The following is an 18,472-nucleotide window of genomic DNA, read 5'->3' as shown; positions in this document are numbered from 1 at the left end:
GAGAAACTGGTCTCTCTCCTCTTCTACGATGGGTTTCTCCCTGTATGATTGTTGAACGTCTCTCGGTCTCTAGAAAGAAGCCCTCGCTCTTTGATTCTGAGGGACTGACGCCAAAAAACCTGACGTTTACCGCTGAGGCGTCGCTTCATTTTCGCCCCAAAGAGGTTGAGAAGCGGTGTGTTAGAGCGCCAGAGGGGCGGGGCTTATCGCGTCGGGACAAGGCGGCGAGCTCCGTGAGGTTTTAAGTCACGTTCCTTACCCGCCTAACCACACGCTTCCTTTCCTTTCCTCCTTCAAAAGACACGCTCGTCTCCTCCGGCCTCACACAGATAGCCGCTCATTAAGTGGAAGGAAGCCCATTAGAAGCTGCTTGGATTCTGCCGTTAACGCAGAGTTTCCCCGGGGTGAAGAACGCACCGGGAGAGGAGGGGAACGAAGCGAGGCGGCGACCGTGACCGACAGCTCCTCTGCAGATAAGCTGCACAATTATATATATAGAGTGTGTGAAGCTTGTCTCTCATGTTATATTACGGAAGATTAGGTGTGACTGTTAGAAGCAGGGAAAGAGGGAAAAGAATGAGATTAAGAATAAGAATAAGAAGTACGTGAAGCGAGTTATTACCAAAGATAAAGTGTGCGGTCTTTGTATTCCTGCGCCATCACACATGTATTAAGTCCAGCGGCCATTTTTCATCAGTTATCCAGTTCAAAATGAGCTTGCAGGCATTGGGATCATTAAAAGAAAAATCCCTTTGTGTGTGGATTTCCATGTGCTGATGTCCATGGCTGGTGGTGAAGGTTGTTTTCAAGGTGGCTGCTTTGATGCACAGAGCGACACCGTTCATGAAGAGGAGGGCGGATATGCAAATGACCAGCGAACCGGGAGAGAAAGAGAGCGATTTCTTTTTTTTTGTGTGAAGGAATACGTTTGTTTTAACCTGCATGGAGCGCCAGGTGGGAGGGGTTTTCTGCATCAGGACAATCCAGATCCAGAATTGAAAACGTAAGCATATGAAGTTTGAGTTTCTCTTTTCTTTGTCTGTTCAGCCATGGCGGCTATCGCTGCTCATGCTAACTACCCAGTTCTTCTTCTTCTGTTTGTTCCAAACAAACCGGAAACGTAAAACGCATCACTTCCTGTGCGGCAGAGGATTTTTCCCAGGAAAGAGCGACCAGACACCGGCTGTTTAGAAGAAGCTTTATGAACTGATATAGGTTGGATCACTGTTGAGTTAGAGCAATCAGAGACAGAGAGGAGCAAAACTGACATTTAATTATATGAAAATGTTGCTAATTTAAACTTTAAACCCTTAGACAGTATAGTGTTCTTCTTCATGGGTTAAAACACTGGAATAAGGCCATTAAGTCTTGCCAAAAGTGAAAAACCCTAACAGTAACGGATGAGTTTTCAGTCTGTAAGCGAGCTGCAGAGTGAGACTGACTGTTACACAAGGATTGCCAAGTGCAGTCAGGGTTTTGGGGAAGCGCCTCGCCTCGTCACCCACGGGCGTCATCACCTAGGCCGGGAGAGCGAACGCGTCCAAATAACGAGAGCGAGACGGCGGCGGCGGCGGCGGCGGGATCACATCAGAACCCTTCACTCCTCGCCGCGCGATGGATGGGAGCCGCCGGCGCTCGCGGGGCTTTAGGTGGAGGAGAGCAAGGAAGGAAAACAAGAAAAGAAAAAAACAAAACAAGGAGGACTAAAAAAAAAAAAAAAAAAAGTACAGGCTCCAAAAATAGCTTTTTGTTCACATGGAAACCACCCAGAGGGAAGGAGAGGGGAGAGGAAGCCTGGAGGAGAGATGGAAGGAGAGGAGACGAAAAAAGGAGGAGCAAAGAAGAGCTAAGGAGAGGAGAGGAGGGGAGAAAGGATAATAGACGGAGGAGAGGAGGAGGTATGGAGAGGGAAATAGATTAAAAAAAAGAGGAGAAGAGGGGGTTGTAGTGGAAGGAGAAGGGAGGTAAGGAGCAAAAAGGAGAGGAGAGGAGGTAGAGATGGAGGTAAGAGAGGAGAGGAGAGGATGAGAGAGGAGAGGAGAAAAAAAGAGACAATGACAGGAAGGAAGAGAGGGAGGAAATAATTGAGGAGAAAAGACAACTGGAGAAGTGAGAAGAGGAAAAGGGAAGGAGAGGAGGAGATAAGTCAGAAACTGAGAAATAAGAAAAGAAGGGAAGAAAAGAGGAGATGAGAGGAGAGAGGAGAAGAGAGGAGAGGGGAGGAGAGAAGAGCAGAAGAGAGATGAGAGAGGAGAGGAGATGAGGAGAGGAGATGAGGAGAGGAGGAGAGGAGAGGAGGGGAGGAGAGAAGAGCAGAGAAGAGAGATGAGAGAGGAGAGGAGATGAGGAGAGGAGGAGAGGAGAGGAGGGGAGGAGAGGAGAGAGCAGGAGAGGAGAGGAGAGGAGAGGAGACAGGAGGAGGAGGAGAGGGGAGGAGGAAAGGAGAGGAGGGGAGGAGAGGAGGAGAGGAGAGAGGAGGAGAGGAGAGGAGGGGAGGAGAGGAGAGGAGAGGAGAGAGGAGGAGAGGAGAGGAGGAGAGGAGAGAGGAGAGGAGAGGAGGGGAGGGGGGGAGAGGAGAGGAGGAGAAGAGAGGAGGGGAGAGGAGAGATGAGGAGAGGGGAGGAGAGGAGAGGAGAGGAGAGGAGAGGAGAGCAGAGGAGAGGAGAGATGAGGAGAGGAGAGGAGAGATGAGGAGAGGGGAGGAGAGGGGAGGAGAGGAGGGGAGAGGAGAGATGAGGAGAGGGGAGGAGAGGGGAGGAGAGGAGAGGAGAGCAGAGGAGAGGAGAGATGAGGAGAGGAGAGGAGGGGAGGAGAGGATAGGAGATCCGGAGTAAGAAGGAGAAACGACAGAGGATGAGGAAGAGGAGAGGAGACAAATCTAATCTCCCTGCCCGGCCTCGCTGATCTCCTCTGTAAATCTCCCACAGCGTCGTACTTGATCCCGTTTCCCCTCCTCTGACGGGGGATAAGGAGGCAGCACCCCCCCCCCCCCTCCTGCTGGATCTGGGATGGGCTGGATGTGAGGAGGTGGAGGTGGAAGGAGAGCGGCTGCAGTAAGTCCCAGGCTTGAGGTTTATATTACATTTGATACAGGATGAGTCGCTCCGATCCACAGAGACTTACAGCGGCTGCAGCAGGAGGATGAGCCTCAATCCCCTTCCTGCTCACACTGCAACATACCGGCAGTACAGAGGTGAAAGGTCAAGGTCAAGAGGCAGACACCAAACTACAACCACTTCGCCCAAAGATGGTTTAAAACAGGTTTGTTGGTGTCAATGGGAACAGATACTGATTAGGAGAAACTGTAGCTAAAACACAGACTGTGCAGGTGAGGAAAAAACAACCCAGAGGGGCTTGTAGTATCTCACCTAATTACCAAAAAATGAAAACAATATACGATAATAACGATAAAAAGGAAGAAAAGAAAAGAAAAGAACAGACAATCATACAATGATTAAAAACGAGCGCCCTCAAGGAGGCTCAGGGAAGAAGATAAAAAGAAAAAAAAAAGAAATAAAACAAAGCAAGGAAACGGAGAGAAGATACAAAGAGCTGCACTGTCCGAAAAAAATGTTGTAAAAAAGTTGCTGGTGTCAAAAAAGGTGAGAGAGTGAGATCCTGAAGACGGACGGATCACGGCCTCTAGTGCTGGAACAGGCAACGTAAAAATGAAAGTAAAGGGCCATTCTCAAAAATAATACCAAGGCACTTTTTGCAGTGAAAAAAAATCAAAAGCCTTTATTATATTGGCTATAAGTTTCACCTCACACCTGATGGCCCTGATGAAGGCGAAATGTGCCGGTGGTAAGCCAATATAATAAAGGCTTTTGAATAAATATTTTTCACTGCAAAAACTGTGCTTTGGTATTATTTTTGAGAATGGCCTTTTTTTAACTTTTTTTTTTACATTTTGCATGTTCCAGCACTAGAGGCCATGATCTCTCTCTCTTCAGTTTCCAAAGCTGCTTTAATATGAATTTTGACTGTGCCATAATATCATATTATCAAAATGTTGTGCTTGTTTGGGCTGACGCTGACCTAGCGCACCTCCTGCACACTGCAGTAATGTGATTACTTTTTGCAGTAACAGTAGTGTAAGGGATTACAATTTAAAATTCAGTAATTACATTACAGTTACTAATGGATGTTTCTCCAGGACAAGCAGCAGCTTTGCGTCGGCTGTTAGCTAAAGCAGCAAAGCAAAAGATGGAGGCTGAGACGCAGACTTTTCCCATTTCCCAGTTTTCCCATTAATTTGAATTGATCTCAGTCGAGGATCAGAGAGCATTCTGGTCCGTTGTGAACTTTGTGCGGCGGCAGAACTTTTTCCACAGAGAAAAACACAACATCCAGTTTATCAAAGCATCTGATACAGAAACACAGAGATGAAGAAAGAAACTCAGGGAGAAACAAGGAGCCGCTGCTGCCAATGAGATGCAAAGTAATGGAACGAGGAACGGAACTAATTACTGCTGCTGCTGAGGAATTAGTAAAGTAATGTGATTACTTTTTGTATGTGCATTTACCCTCCATTTACTTTATTCTTATTTAGATCCTATTCTTCTTTCATGCATCCTACTACTTGCTGCTGCAGCATGAGTTTCATCTAATGTAATCTCGGCAGGGATAACAGGGATGTCGCATGGAGCTGGTGGAGTGTGTGTGTGTGTGTGTGTGTGTGTGTGTGTGTGTGTGTGTTGGGGCAGGGGGTTTGGGGGTTTACAGTACACAATGACCCTGATGCTCAAACTGGATGCTGTGGGCTTAAATTTAGCCCAGAGATCAACCAGCAGCAGCAGCAGACACACTGCGGGGATTTGGGTTCTGTTACTTTTTAGAGGAGGAGTCTGAGATGGATTTACCTCCACACACACACACACACACACACACACACACACACACACTGCTTCAGGGTTTATAAGAGGAAGAGAAAGACAGATGGAGAATTGTCAGAAAATCCTGCTTTCTGGACATTGGACTTTTCTGGACTTAGTGACTTTTGACCTTGTGTTTACCAGTGATGGGACGATAAATCAAAATTCAATACATTGCAATACAAAAATGAGACAATTCGTATGGTGTGTCAGGAACATGAATGGTGATATCAGCTCCATGTTATTCTGCTGTCAGGAACATGAATGGTGATATCAGCTCCATCTTATTCTGCTGTCAGGAACATGAATGGTGATATCAGCTCCATGTTATTCTGCTGTAGTAATCACTAATGAGACTCTTGACCATCACAGTTTCACAAGCTCTCCATCCAAATTATATTATTGTCACTTTGTAATGACGTTTTTAAATTGTTGTTTACATTCTAGCAGCCAATGGCATCGCTAGAAAGATTTGAGTCTCAGAAATAAACAGAATTCTGCACAGTCAGACTTTGTTGTCGCTGAACTTTTATTGATCACATCGTGGTTGTATTGAATCCTGAACCACATATGAAGTATTGAATCGTATCCTGAGATAAGCAGATTGTCCGTCACTAGCGTTTACCTTTTATATGACTTTAGACCCATTCGCACAGGACAAATATTACCTGGGAAGGTCCAGTGATTTGTCAGAACTGGGGAAATTGTCAGTGATTTTAGTCTATTGTGAATCTGTAAAAATTCTGGCTCAAATGACCTTCTGTATTTTGGTGAAGACAGGATCGCCTGATGATACTTCACCCATGAGAATCAAACTCTCGCTAATTTCAGCCAGTTGCGGGCACGCTACTTCTACTTCTACTTCTTCTTCTTCTTCTTCTTCTTCTTCTTCTTCTTCTTCTGCTTCTTCTGCTCCTTCTTCTTCTTCTTCTGCTTCTTCTTCTTCTTCTTCTTCTTCTGCTTCTTCTTCTTCTTCTGCTCCTTCTTCTTCTTCTTCTTCTGCTCCTTCTTCTTCTTCTTCTTCTTCTTCTGCTCCTTCTTCTTCTTCTTCTTCTGCTTCTTCTTCTTCTGCTTCTTCTTCTGCTTCTTCTTCTTCTTCTGCTTCTTCTTCATGCACAATATGAATCTTCCAGTCATGAAAGACGCAGGCAGCAGAGGACTCTATAGAGGTTTTGATGCTTTTTCAGCACAAACTTCAAATCCTGCTTTGCTAAATCAGGAGGTGAAGAAGTGTAAAATCTTACAATCTTGTTGTTGTATCAGGGACACTGGTGAATGTGTCATGTCACTATCCTGTGTGAACGCGTTGCATGAAACACAGAGGTTGGGGGTTAATTCATGAATTACTAGTCCCACAAAAATAGAGCTTTTGATTGCATTTTTGCTTTTTCTGTGTCTTGATGCAGCTTTCCGGGTCTAGATTTATTTTTTATTTCAGTGGGACTGCTTTAGCTTTTCTAACCAGGATCCTGTACATAATTGGGAACTGCCAACTGTAAGTGATGATTTGCTCTGACTGAGAAGCTAACTGAAGGTCATCACAGAGGAAGAGAGGGAGAGATTTTGGGCAAAACAGACACGGAGAACGATAAAGATGCCAGTCAGTCAGAGCTTTACGCCGGTCGGTCGGAGAAACCATATGAATGCAGATGGATTTGGCTCTTTTGATGGAGAGCAGCTACTGGAAAAGTTAAATTTAAAAGCTTTATGCATCCATTATGGGAAAAAAAACATATATATAAGCTTCAATGTCTCTAACTGTTCTAATTGTGACCATCAAGGACTACAGTAATGTTCTACACTTTAGAAAGTACCATGACTCATTTTAATTTGGTGCCAACAGTCATTTTGTAGGAGTAAGTGAGGTTTTGAAAGCTAGAAATCTCAGCAGCTGGCCAAGTAATCGATCAGTTATTGGTATTGATCAACAACTCTATCAACCCCTCAGATACATAATGATCATTTTGTGCTACAGAACAGTAAAAATCTGACTTATTGCTCCTTTAACAGCAGCCACTGGTCAGATGCTGAGCTTTAAAGTTTGTCTTCTCCTCCAGCAACTTTAGAAGAAGTTAACCAGCCATCCCATTCTCTTATAAACACTGATTTAGTCGATAAAACAGGGGAAGTCACAGGTGCATTCTGGGATTCATCAGCCACTGTGTGCTGCTCTGGTCACCGTGACCCCTCATTCTGCAAGGTGGAGAAAAGTTTGATGTCGGTTTGCTTTGCTGATTGCCTCGGGAGAAAAGTATCAGCGCTGCATGAATAATTAATTAGCTGGGCAATATTTTGTGTTGAAAAGCTGGACTATAAATAAAGTGACGCACAAACTGGAATAGTTCTCACCTTGGAAAATCAAATATTTGCCCGCGGGCCCAATCTCTCCATTTTCAAATTCAAGCTAGAGAATAATTTGGCAAACAAAACACACAAGGAGCTCGGCTCGTCTCAGCTGTCCGGAGCGACATCATCCTTTTAGAAGATCAGGAACATTTCACTGTTCTACTACTGAGAAAAGTTTCCCTTCATGATATTTCCCAGTAAAAATATATATGAAGATGGTTTTATGTATTTGAACTTTATAGTAAATCTAAATAATCTATGGATTTTCTTCCAGCCTCAAGAGTAAACACGTCACTCACAAGATACCATAAATCAAGCGCTCCTTATGTTTGTCTACATGAATATCAGCAGGTGTTTTTCCTTAAATATCCTGCTGAGCCTCCGGAAGATGTGAATCTCAATTAGTTTTAAATGTGTGAAATTCAAATACAACATTTATAACGTGTCTTTATATGTCAGGCATTAAACCGTAGCTGTGATCCAGAGTGTGTGAGCAGTGAGCAGGCAGAGGTTCAGTCTAAAATGTGTGTGTGTGTGTGTGTGTGTGTGTGTGTGTGTGTGTGTTGAGTGTGTGTTGAGTATCTCAGTACCTGTCCAGGTCTTCGGCGTCCTGCATGTTGAACAGCATGGACGGGATCAGCTTGTCCATGTGCTGCGGCTCCCAGATGATCGCCTGCAGCTCGTCGTTCACCGTCTTCCTCACCACACCCTGCAGGCCTTTGATACCCGCCACCCGGATCCTGCACACACACACACACACACACACACACACACATATATGTATAAATTATGTTTTGTTTAATTTTTTTCAAACAATTATTGATCCAGGAGAGGTGTTGCTAAGCTCCAAGCTCTTTTTCAACCCTTTCTCATCCAGTTCCACACATTCACACTGGGATCTGCCCAGTTCAACCACTTTCTCCTGCTGGCTACTGAGCAGCTCTACTGGAGCAGCTCTACTGAGCAGCTCTACTGAGCAGCTCTACTGGAGCAGCTCTACTGAGCAGCTCTACTGAGCAGCTCTACTGAGCAGCTCTACTGGAGCAGCTCTACTGAGCAGCTCCACTGAGAAGCTCCACTGAGCAGCTCTACTGGAGCAGCTCTACTGAGCAGCTCTACTGAGCAGCTCCACTGAGAAGCTCTACTGAGCAGCTCTACTGGAGCAGCTCTACTGAGCAGCTCTACTGAGCAGCTCCACTGAGAAGCTCTACTGAGCAGCTCTACTGGAGCAGCTCTACTGGAGCAGCTCTACTGAGCAGCTCCACTGAGAAGCTCTACTGAGCAGCTCTACTGGAGCAGCTCTACTGAGCAGCTCTACTGAGAAGCTCTACTGAGCAGCTCTACTGGAGCAGCTCTACTGAGCAGCTCCACTGAGCAGCTCTACTGAGCAGCTCTACTGAGCAGCTCTACTGAGAAGCTCTACTGAGCAGCTCCACTGAGCAGCTCTACTGGAGCAGCTCTACTGGAGCAGCTCTACTGAGCAGCTCCACTGAGAAGCTCTACTGAGCAGCTCTACTGGAGCAGCTCTACTGAGCAGCTCTACTGAGAAGCTCTACTGAGCAGCTCTACTGGAGCAGCTCTACTGAGCAGCTCCACTGAGAAGCTCTACTGAGCAGCTCTACTGAGCAGCTCTACTGGAGCAGCTCTACTGAGAAGCTCTACTGAGCAGCTCTACTGAGCAGCTGGTGGTTCAGTGTCTGGCTCTAATATAACTGTTGTGGGAAAGGAGAGCATGAATCATTCTCTCATAAGTTGCATAAACTTAGTCTAAGACTAGTCTAAGGTTAGACTGGGTTAGAGTAGTCTAATTAAGACTGACTTATTTTGAGGTAGGAAAGTTAGCCACCCTCCACCCTGGTTAAGCTTGAGTTAAGAACTTTGTTGCTGTGGCAACGAGTAGGCCTTATTATCAGAGAGGGTTTCATACAAGATGGAAAACCTTTGGATTTTGGAAAGAGCCTGAAGACAGAGAGTGTTCAGAGACAGAAACAAGACATTAGAGATCTACAGCAATCCAGAAGTAGTGAAGCGACTGTGATTTCCTAGAGAAACCATCCTTATGCTTAAAACTGACTTCAGGTCAGATTTAAGTCTAAGACTAGGTCTATCTTTATGCAACCGCTGGTGATCTACTCTCCAACTGCCTACTCATCTAATATTTAGTCACCCCCCCAAAATTAGCTACTTACTCCTGCACACACACACACACGCAGACACACACACACACACACACACACACACACAGGCCAAGACATGACATGAAGATGCTAATGTGCTGAAGCCTCGTGAGTTGATCACACTGCGAGAAACGAGAAAGCGAGCGAGCGGACGGTCCAATCACAGCTCTGGAGGTTGATCCAAGCGGGGCGACGAAGCAGAAACATAAACAGCAATGGCGGCGGTGGAGTACAGCAGTTTTGGCCATTTCCTCTTTATTTCAGAACTTGAGCTGTGTTCTCACTCTTCCTCCTTCCAGATGCAGAACGTCACATATGAACAGTAAATATTTCTTCCATTTGCTACGTAACACTTTTTACCAGCTGACCTTGTGATCTCCATGACAACAGCGCTTCCACACAGTGTGCCCATCACTATGAAACCAAAGCCCTTATTTTATTTCTCATTACATAAACATTAATTATCCATTAAAAATAACAGCTTTAAAAAAGTACGGTTAGTATTATGGGTTTATAAGGGATTTATTCATGGGTTGGTTCACTGAGACACTAGAAATTAAGGGATTTTTCATGCCTTTTATGCAGGTTATTACAGGGTTATTACTGAGTTATTAACGGAAAGTTCTCCCTGAATTTTACATTAAATTAGAAAGTAAGCAGTCAAACAGTAAGGGGTGTTTAAGGTGTTTTCCTCCATTAATAACTCCCTTAACTCATTTTTAGGGGGTTTTGCATGACTTAAGGGGTGAATTCATGTTAATGTGAGGCTACTTTAAGGGATTACTGCTTTGTAGAGTCATGTAAGCACACTGATTCATTCTGATTAGTTTGCATTTAGCATAATGCAAGGCAGCAGCGTCCAGAGTCACATCGCTCCAGTTTTCTCACGAGACTCGTCTGCTTCATGAGGCTGAATGACCTGCGACTGTAAAGGGAATGTACAAGTGCTGCGGTCTGATACCACTGCCAGCTCTGAAACATGGCGCACACACACACACACACACACACACACACTCAGCCACACACCCTCCAGTCGGCCCTGAGGAGAAGATAAAAACGCCTCAACAAAGTCTGGAGAGCAGGGATCGCCTCGCACCGCCAGGACCAATCACAGCGCAGCGAGCCCGACTCCAGATTGCCTCTTGCTATTCCTGTCTCCTCTCTGTTGTAGGCACAAACAACTATATGAGCAATAATATGAAAAACAGGGCGGGTGACCTTGCCGGAGGCCTAATCCAATAACCGCCGGAGAAACTCTATTTGGGAATTCCTCTCCACCTACGGCGAGCCGCCGCCGAACGCAATAATGAAATAAAGAGAAAAAAAAAAAAAAGCCAAGTGAGAAGTCGCACTGTTTACAGCGCCGAGTCGAGGTACGGAGCCAAGTCGAAAATAATCCCAGCATCCCCTGGCTCTCACCAACTACCCCCCCTCCACCCCCCCGCCACCCACATCCACACAGACCCAAACACACACACATATATGCTTGCAAACACACACACACACACACACACACACAGATACACACACACGCAAATTCAAGTGAGGTCTCAGCTGCTGCAGTGACATTTCCGCAAATAACTGCAGCGATGCCGGTGGTGGGAAGATATCTCTGCAATGAATGATAGACAGAGAGAGATAGAGGGAGAGAGAGAGAGAGAGAGAGAGAGAGAGACAGAGAGAGACTCCAGGTATTGTTTTAATACATTCCTGCTCTTTATTAGATTCAGAGGCGGGTGTCTCGGCGGGATCGGCTCTTCTGAAGCGCCGCTCGGTGTCACAGCCTCGTCTGAGAGCTATTTTTACCTTCGGAGCGAGTCGGCTGGCTGGAGGAGCGGCCGGGCGTCTCTGCCTTCGTAACGCAGAGAAAAAAAAACCTCCTGGCTTCCCTAAACACTCTCATTATTCTCTTATTATAAATATACAAATGGGTTTTTCATCAAAAAGTTGTGCAATTTGCTGATTCTAAATTGCTTTGCACGCACAGTGAATAATGTGCCTGGATAAGAACTAGGTGTTTTTTTTGCATCGTATCGACCTCCTTCTCTGGTCTTATCAACTGATGATGATGATGATGATGATGATGATTTGTTTTTAAACTCTGTAGGTAAAACAAACCTCTCTTACTGGACGATAAAGATTTGAGCTGAATTCACACTACAGGGTTTTGTTATTCCAAAGGTTGACAAAAGTCAGACTGTGCAAAAATAAGTATATTAATTGCAAAGAGGAAGAGAGAAAGCCTTCAAATCATCTTCCAGTCTTCAAGCTGCACTAGGTGATATATTTCTGTAAAAATACAATCATTTCATTGGCCTAATTTGCAAAGTGAGGCTGCAAAATATGATCATCTGTGTGTTTTGTATGCTAGGCGATTACTTTGCTTTAATAATGCATGTTTTTAATATTGTTAAGTTGAGTGGTATAGGCACACAACGCTCCCAAACCACTTGTCAGGTTGTAGTGGCCGGGGCTTAACAATTATTACTGAGGAGAGCAGGTGCACTAGGTGGACCATTTGGCACGCAACTGCTTGATTCCTGCGGTAGTTTGAGTCCACCCAGTGATATTGTGAACCCAATGATGTTTCCCTGCCTACGTCTGATTATCTGAGAACCACCGATGTTGTTGACCTACAGCCATTCAACTAAACCAGAACGGGAGTGTCACCCAACCACAAATATGGATGGGGCTGGCTCCACCCTCCTGTCAGCTCTCCACCCTGCCAACCAGCCTTCTTTCCATCTTCCTCTCTATACCGTACAGGCAAAACGAACACACCCGCGCACACTTCAATGTTAGGGAGTGAGAATAACCCCAGACATCCCGCGAGCAGCTTGCTTCCAGTAACAATATTTTATGAACAACATAAACAGCCGCCAAGTTCAAAGAGGAATTTGAGTCAAGATGAGACCGATTGACTGAAAAGTGAATAATTACATGTCTCATTACAGTATGTTGATGAAGACGTGTTTCGGTGCTTTTGGGGTTGATTTAAATACAATCAAATTGTCCATTGGCTCAACAGGACTGTATTGGAGAGCTGCACCCAGGCAAGCAAGACTTAAGTGAAGCAATTGATGAGATTTTGATAGGAATTGATCAATATGATGGATAATGATGAGAAAACAAAGTCCAGGCTTATTTATATTGTGTTTTTCTTTGCTATCTTACTCTTTTGCTGCTGCAAACAACTCAATTTCCCCACAGGGACGATTCAAGTTTTATCTTAAATTATCTCAGTACCATGAGTGAATATATTTTTAAAGGAGGCTGCACCCAGAGGGAATCACCCCTCCCCACCCCCACCCCCACCATGCGCCCGTCCGGCCACACAGGTGAAACCAGCCCTCTGACCCGGCTGTGCTGGAGCCGGGTCAGACAGGTAAAGCCCGTTTTTGTGTAAATCATGTCTACGTTTCAAATCATTTAAGCCCCTGTTACACTCCAACACGGCGCTTCGTCATCGCCGCCTCTCTCAGGCGCTCGTATTTCAGCTGAGCGAGCCGGGGGAAGCGCTCCTGCGGTGTGAGCGCGGCGCGGAGTCTCAGTGGGAGAGGATGGTCATGAAATATGGATCAGGAGGAGAGATATATTTAATACTGTAGTCACTGGATTCAAGTGGAGTGAAACCTCCATCGGCAGGGATAGCATTACACCCCCCCCCCCCCCCCCCTCGGTGGGATCAACCACTGCATTAACAGAGGAGGATATTTCATGTGGGCCAGTGGAGGCGGATTGCAAAACGTCTTCATAAATGATGTAAAACTAGACAGATATTAGTTTTTGGTCCTCAGAATCAATACAATCCATGTTCTCATTGTACTAACTTCAGTGATCTGCAACCACATGACCTTAAACCTCTGTGTAACTCTGGTAGAGTCTTGGGTTGTGTCTCTTCCTCCATGATAAAACCCCCAAATCAGCAACAGATAACAGAGAATCAGCAGAATTTAGGTTATATCAAGCTACACAACCCAGCACTTTAAGAGCGTGTACGTAGGTTTTCATTTCTGATTTCACTGATTCAAGCAGAGGTTCAGCCAGAGAGGAGGAAGACTCTTCTGTAGTGTTCGGCTGGAGTGAAAACCTGCTCTAGGGAGTGAAATAAAAGTGAAATTAAACTATTCCTCATTTTGATGGGGACCTCCTCACTTTTGGAACCGCTCCATAGGTTTTCTTTTAATACTAAAATAATATAAGAATGGGAACAAAGCAGCAGTAAACATGCAGTCTCTCTCTCTCTCTCTGGGCCAATCAGTAACAAATATGTCATCTTGTTTTGACCTGTGATTATACTGTTGTTCCCTCCCTTGGACCAATCCATGTAATTTTTTGAATACAGTGATGATGAATGCAACATTTCCTCAAAGTTTCGTCCAAATGTGATCAGCAGTGTCTGACCAAAGTAAATTATGAATGTGTCCCCGTCTCGTCTCCCATCTCACCTGGTCCGGGTCTCTGGGTCTTCGTGAGTAGAGTGGCACATGGCGCTGAACTGGGAGACGAAGAAGTCGTAGCGGCGGTGGTAGGAGGGCGTGTCCTCCTCGATGTTGGCAAACTTCACAAACTAGAGACGGGGACGGGGAAGTGAGGGAAATGTGTGTTAGCATCATTTCTCTTAGGGCAATTCGAGAGAGAGAGAGAGAGAGAGAGAGAGAGATAGAGAGAGAGAGAGAGAGAGAGAGAGAGAGATCTAGTGTAAAGACGAGACATGATGATTGACGTTGACTGTCGTTGCCTCATTTCCTTGTTAGAAGAGAGTTGGGGAAAATGAAAACTAGAAACTGGATGAAGGATCACCCACCGACCCGAACTCAGAGACTGAACCACAGAGACTGAAACTCAGAGACTGAAACACAGAGACTGAAACTCAGAGACTGAAACACAGAGACTGAAACACAGAGACTGAAACTCAGAGACTGAAACTCAGAGTCTGAAACACAGAGACTGAAACTCAGAGACTGAAACACAGAGACTGAAACTCAGAGACTGAAACACAGAGACTGAACCACAGAGACTGAAACTCAGACTGAAACACAGAGACTGAAACTCAGAGACTGAAACACAGAGACTGAAACTCAGAGACTGAAACTCAGAGTCTGAAACACAGAGACTGAAACTCAGAGACTGAAACACAGAGACTGAAACACAGAGACTGAACCACAGAGACTGAAACTCAGAGACTGAAACACAGAGTCTGAAACACAGAGACTGAAACACAGAGACTGAAACAGATAGACTGAAACAGATAGACTGAAACACAGAGACTGAAACACAGAGTCTGAAACACAGAGACTGAAACACAGAGACTGAAACACAGAGTCTGAAACACAGAGACTGAAACAGAGACTGAAACACAGAGTCTGAAACACAGAGACTGAAACACAGAGACTGAAACAGAGACTGAAACACAGAGACTGAAACACAGAGTCTGAAACACAGAGACTGAAACACAGAGACTGAAACACAGAAACTGAAACTCAGAGACTGAAACACAGAGACTGAAACACAGAGACTGAAACTCAGAGACTGAAACACAGAAACTGAAACACAGAGACTGAAACTCAGAGACTGGAACACAGAAACTGAAACACAGAAACTGAAACACAGAGACTGAAACACAGAGACTGAAACACAGAGTCTGAAACACAGAGACTGAAACACAGAGACTGAAACAGAAACTGAAACTCAGAGACTGAAACAAGGCTACACAGTGGAACATATGACAACTGAAGACAGAGACTTTTACACAAAGATGGACTCCAATCACACTACATTGAGGCACTACAGACTGTCAGATCTAAGGGAGTGTGCACTATGACAGCACAGTGGGTGTTTTTATCCCCATGGTATATTTCTTAGTTTATGATATTTTAGTTGTGGTTATTTTATGTTGTTTATGGTATTTTACTTGTGGTTTATTTTTAACCATTTTTCTCTCTGTTATAAGTGAGCTTGCCAAAGCAACCAAGTTGAACTTGAGTGTGTGAATGACGATGTATAGGAAGAGGATTTGACTGGACATGGTCAAGATGACTCCCCTCTCTCTCCCCCTCCTTTTTTTTTTGTTTTTTTTTCCTTCTCTCCCCTCTCCTCAATGTACTGCCGAGTGAGGCTTAAAATAGAATAGAAAATAAGTTAAAACAAAAGAAGAGGCTGGGGCTCTTCCTCACCTCTTAACCACAGAAAGATAAAAACAGGATTTAATTCGAGGTGTACAGCGGCACAAAGCATCTCACAGCAGAAACACAGTCACACCGTTGCATGAGCATGTATCAGATGTGATGATCTTCCACGGCTATAATGACAATAACCCCCCCCCCTCCCCCCCCTCCCCCCACCCGCTTTCGAGTGCCGCGGATATAATCTGCCGCACTTGCCCGGCCTCCCGCTACCCTATCATTGGCCACTGCAACAAATTGCCTCCGTGCAGTTCGGCGCCGGTGACAAAAAGCCGCTCGGCCTACCTGGTAATTTCCTTCCATTTTCGACCTAACCTCTCTCGGGGGTAATGGCCGAGATGGAGAGCGGTGCGCCGCCAGCTGGCGCACGGTAAAGTGGCGCCCCCCCCCCCCCCTTGGCGTCCAAACCCCATTACTGCATTACGGGGGAGGAGGAGGGAATCCAGGCCTTAGATATAGTGCGGGGTCTAATTACCGGGTGGTGTTTATATGAGGTGCTGAGGGCGGGCGGCGGTCACCAGGCGAGTGTGTGTGTGTGTGTGTGTGTGTGTGGAGACGCTGAACGGTTTTGTTGACTGTGATCAGGGATCTGGAGTTGTTGCGGTGCCAGGGAGCAGAGCGGGGAAATCTGTGGCTCTTGATTTGTGTACCGACTCTACCGAGGTCATTTTTCTTTTGTCTCCAGACTCATCAAGCTTATTTTAGGATATGTTTTTGTGAAATCATCATAATTTTACCGGTTTCAACAACCGGTTTCCCAGGAGAATGTAACTTGTTTCAGGACATTTTCTTGGTAAAAGTGAAATTGTCTTGGAGAAAGTTTCCAGATTTTCTTCATTGTTTTATGATGATTTCTTGAAAGAAGTTATATTGGTATGAATCAAGTGAAATTTACTGAAACCAGCAAGATTATCTGCCAGTGCTGAGAGATAATTTGACGGAAAACATCATGAAATACAGACAGACAAATTCTCATTTATTCCCTCAGCTATCAACCTGCTCAATACACACTCAATATAGGGATCATGAAATTCTGAGGAAACTCTCTGCATGTTTTCTTAGCACTTTGTGTGGATGTGGGTTTTTTAAGTATACCCATGTTATTGTTTGTATCTCGTACTTCTTATCTTGTATTGTATGTTGCTGCAACCAATTGCCCTCGGGATATTAATAAAGTATGTACTGAACTGAACTGAACTGAAATAAGCTTGATAGCTCTGGAAACACGATAAAATCACTTGACAACTTGTACAAGGCAACTAAGACCTAGCCTGGTAAGACCATCCTGATCACGTGACCTCACATTCTGTTTCGCCCCACGGATCAGTCTGGACTTCCAGCCGCCCACATCGATTTCAGTGGGCGGGAGTACTTGCCTTGACAGACAAACTCCTTCAGCCAATCAGCGAATCCAAATTCAAATCCACTCGGAAGAACGGCGAAAACGTCTTTTCCGCCGAGAAACTCCGCTAGTGCGTACTCTTGTTCTTGTTTAATTGTTGTTATTGAGTCTATTTCTGCAATAACTGCACTTATGGCTGTTTACTCTACTAATGTTAACGTTACCGCTCGTTGCTTCGGGAGACGCCGTTACTGTTTTGCCAGCGGCGGCCTGTATTTCACGTCATCAACTACAACGCAGTCCCTGATTGGCCCGGTTACATTGTAATTTCAGGAAATCGATGTGGGGGCGGCTGGAAGTCCAGACTGATCTGTGGAGCGAAACAGAATGTGAGGTCACGTGATCAGGGTGGTCTTACCAGGCTAACTAAGACCTGGTCAGCACTGTTTTAACTGTAATCCCAATCTATTTGCATCAAATGAAAGACCAGAGCACACAGTTCAACATGTTACAGCAACATGCAATCACACAGTATCAGTGTACAGTAAAGCGCCTGAGTTCCTGTCTGTCCTTTAATCAGCTGATGGGACCAACGAGTGTTTGCATGTGTTGGTTTTGGTTCTTAGCGGCTCGTAGCAGCAGAGGTGAAGCTGAGAAACTCCCATAGTAAAAGAAAAGCCTTCAGTCTGACAGTCTGTTTCACACCCAGTCTGAGTTTTCACCCACTTTCCAGACAGATATTAAAATCAGTTTTTTGCATCGCTTACAAAAATCTGTCCCAACAGGGCTGCTAGGCGTCCCGTAAACAGACAACACTGTACCTGACATTTTAACATATTTAGAAAAGGTATTTTTGTTCATAGTGTTCATTGCTGCAGTGTCAGGCGAGTCATCTGAAATGGTGAAACTAACACTTCTCCAGTCAGAGGAAAGGGAAGCTCCCATCATCACAACAACATGGAAGAGGGAAGTAGATTAGAATGAGACAATCTGTACAAGTACTGCGCAAAAAAGATCCACGGCAACTGAATTTTTTACACATTTTGGTGATTCCTGACGACAGCTAACACAGAGAAACATATGATATAAAATGCTGAGCAACATTTTGCCTCTATCACACTTTCCCCTCAAATAAAACATATAAAAAAAGTGGGGTGGGCTGTTTTATGACGTGAGTATTTTGTCTTATTTGAATTTCACGCCTCCATTCAGACGTCTTTCTTTCGCAGCACGAGGAAAACCGCTTTAAAGTCGAGAGAAGCTAATTCCTTCTTGAGCTGAGGTCTAATCATACGAATAACACCGAGCACACTTTCTGCGATGAGACACGCAGGACGATACGAATCGATCTGTTTTGCTTCCCTCAGGCTCATTTCGAAGAGCCCAATTTAAAGAAGGCGTCATTAAAAAGCACCGTCCTCGCTCAGCGTTCTGATGATGATGATGATGATAATGATGATAATGATGATAATACTTTATTGTCAGATCCAGTCTGAAATTTTTCTTGCATCACAGCAGCTCCATTTGCAACATCACAAAAAAGACAAA

At 44.9% G+C, this 18,472-nt stretch overlaps 1 protein-coding gene across 1 annotated transcript in view; it reads right to left on the bottom strand.

Annotated features, from left to right (window-relative positions):
- Positions 1-7,803: 7,803 nt before the first annotated feature.
- The window catches only part of LOC139914866 (protein EFR3 homolog A-like), an 80,842-nt gene continuing 70,173 nt past the window's right edge, over positions 7,804-18,472 (bottom strand). Inside the window, exons 5-6 of the mRNA XM_071903287.2 lie at positions 13,846-13,967; positions 7,804-7,960 (exon numbers count right to left, since the gene is read on the bottom strand). Coding sequence (XP_071759388.2) covers positions 7,804-7,960; positions 13,846-13,967 — 279 coding nt within the window. The remainder of the gene's footprint in view (positions 7,961-13,845; positions 13,968-18,472) is intronic.

Source organism: Centroberyx gerrardi, chromosome 13 (assembly GCF_048128805.1).
Source record: "Centroberyx gerrardi isolate f3 chromosome 13, fCenGer3.hap1.cur.20231027, whole genome shotgun sequence".
Classification (NCBI taxonomy): domain Eukaryota; kingdom Metazoa; phylum Chordata; class Actinopteri; order Beryciformes; family Berycidae; genus Centroberyx; species Centroberyx gerrardi.
The sequence above is the reverse complement of the archived record's forward strand: the minus strand, read 5'-3'. Positions and strand labels throughout refer to the sequence as shown.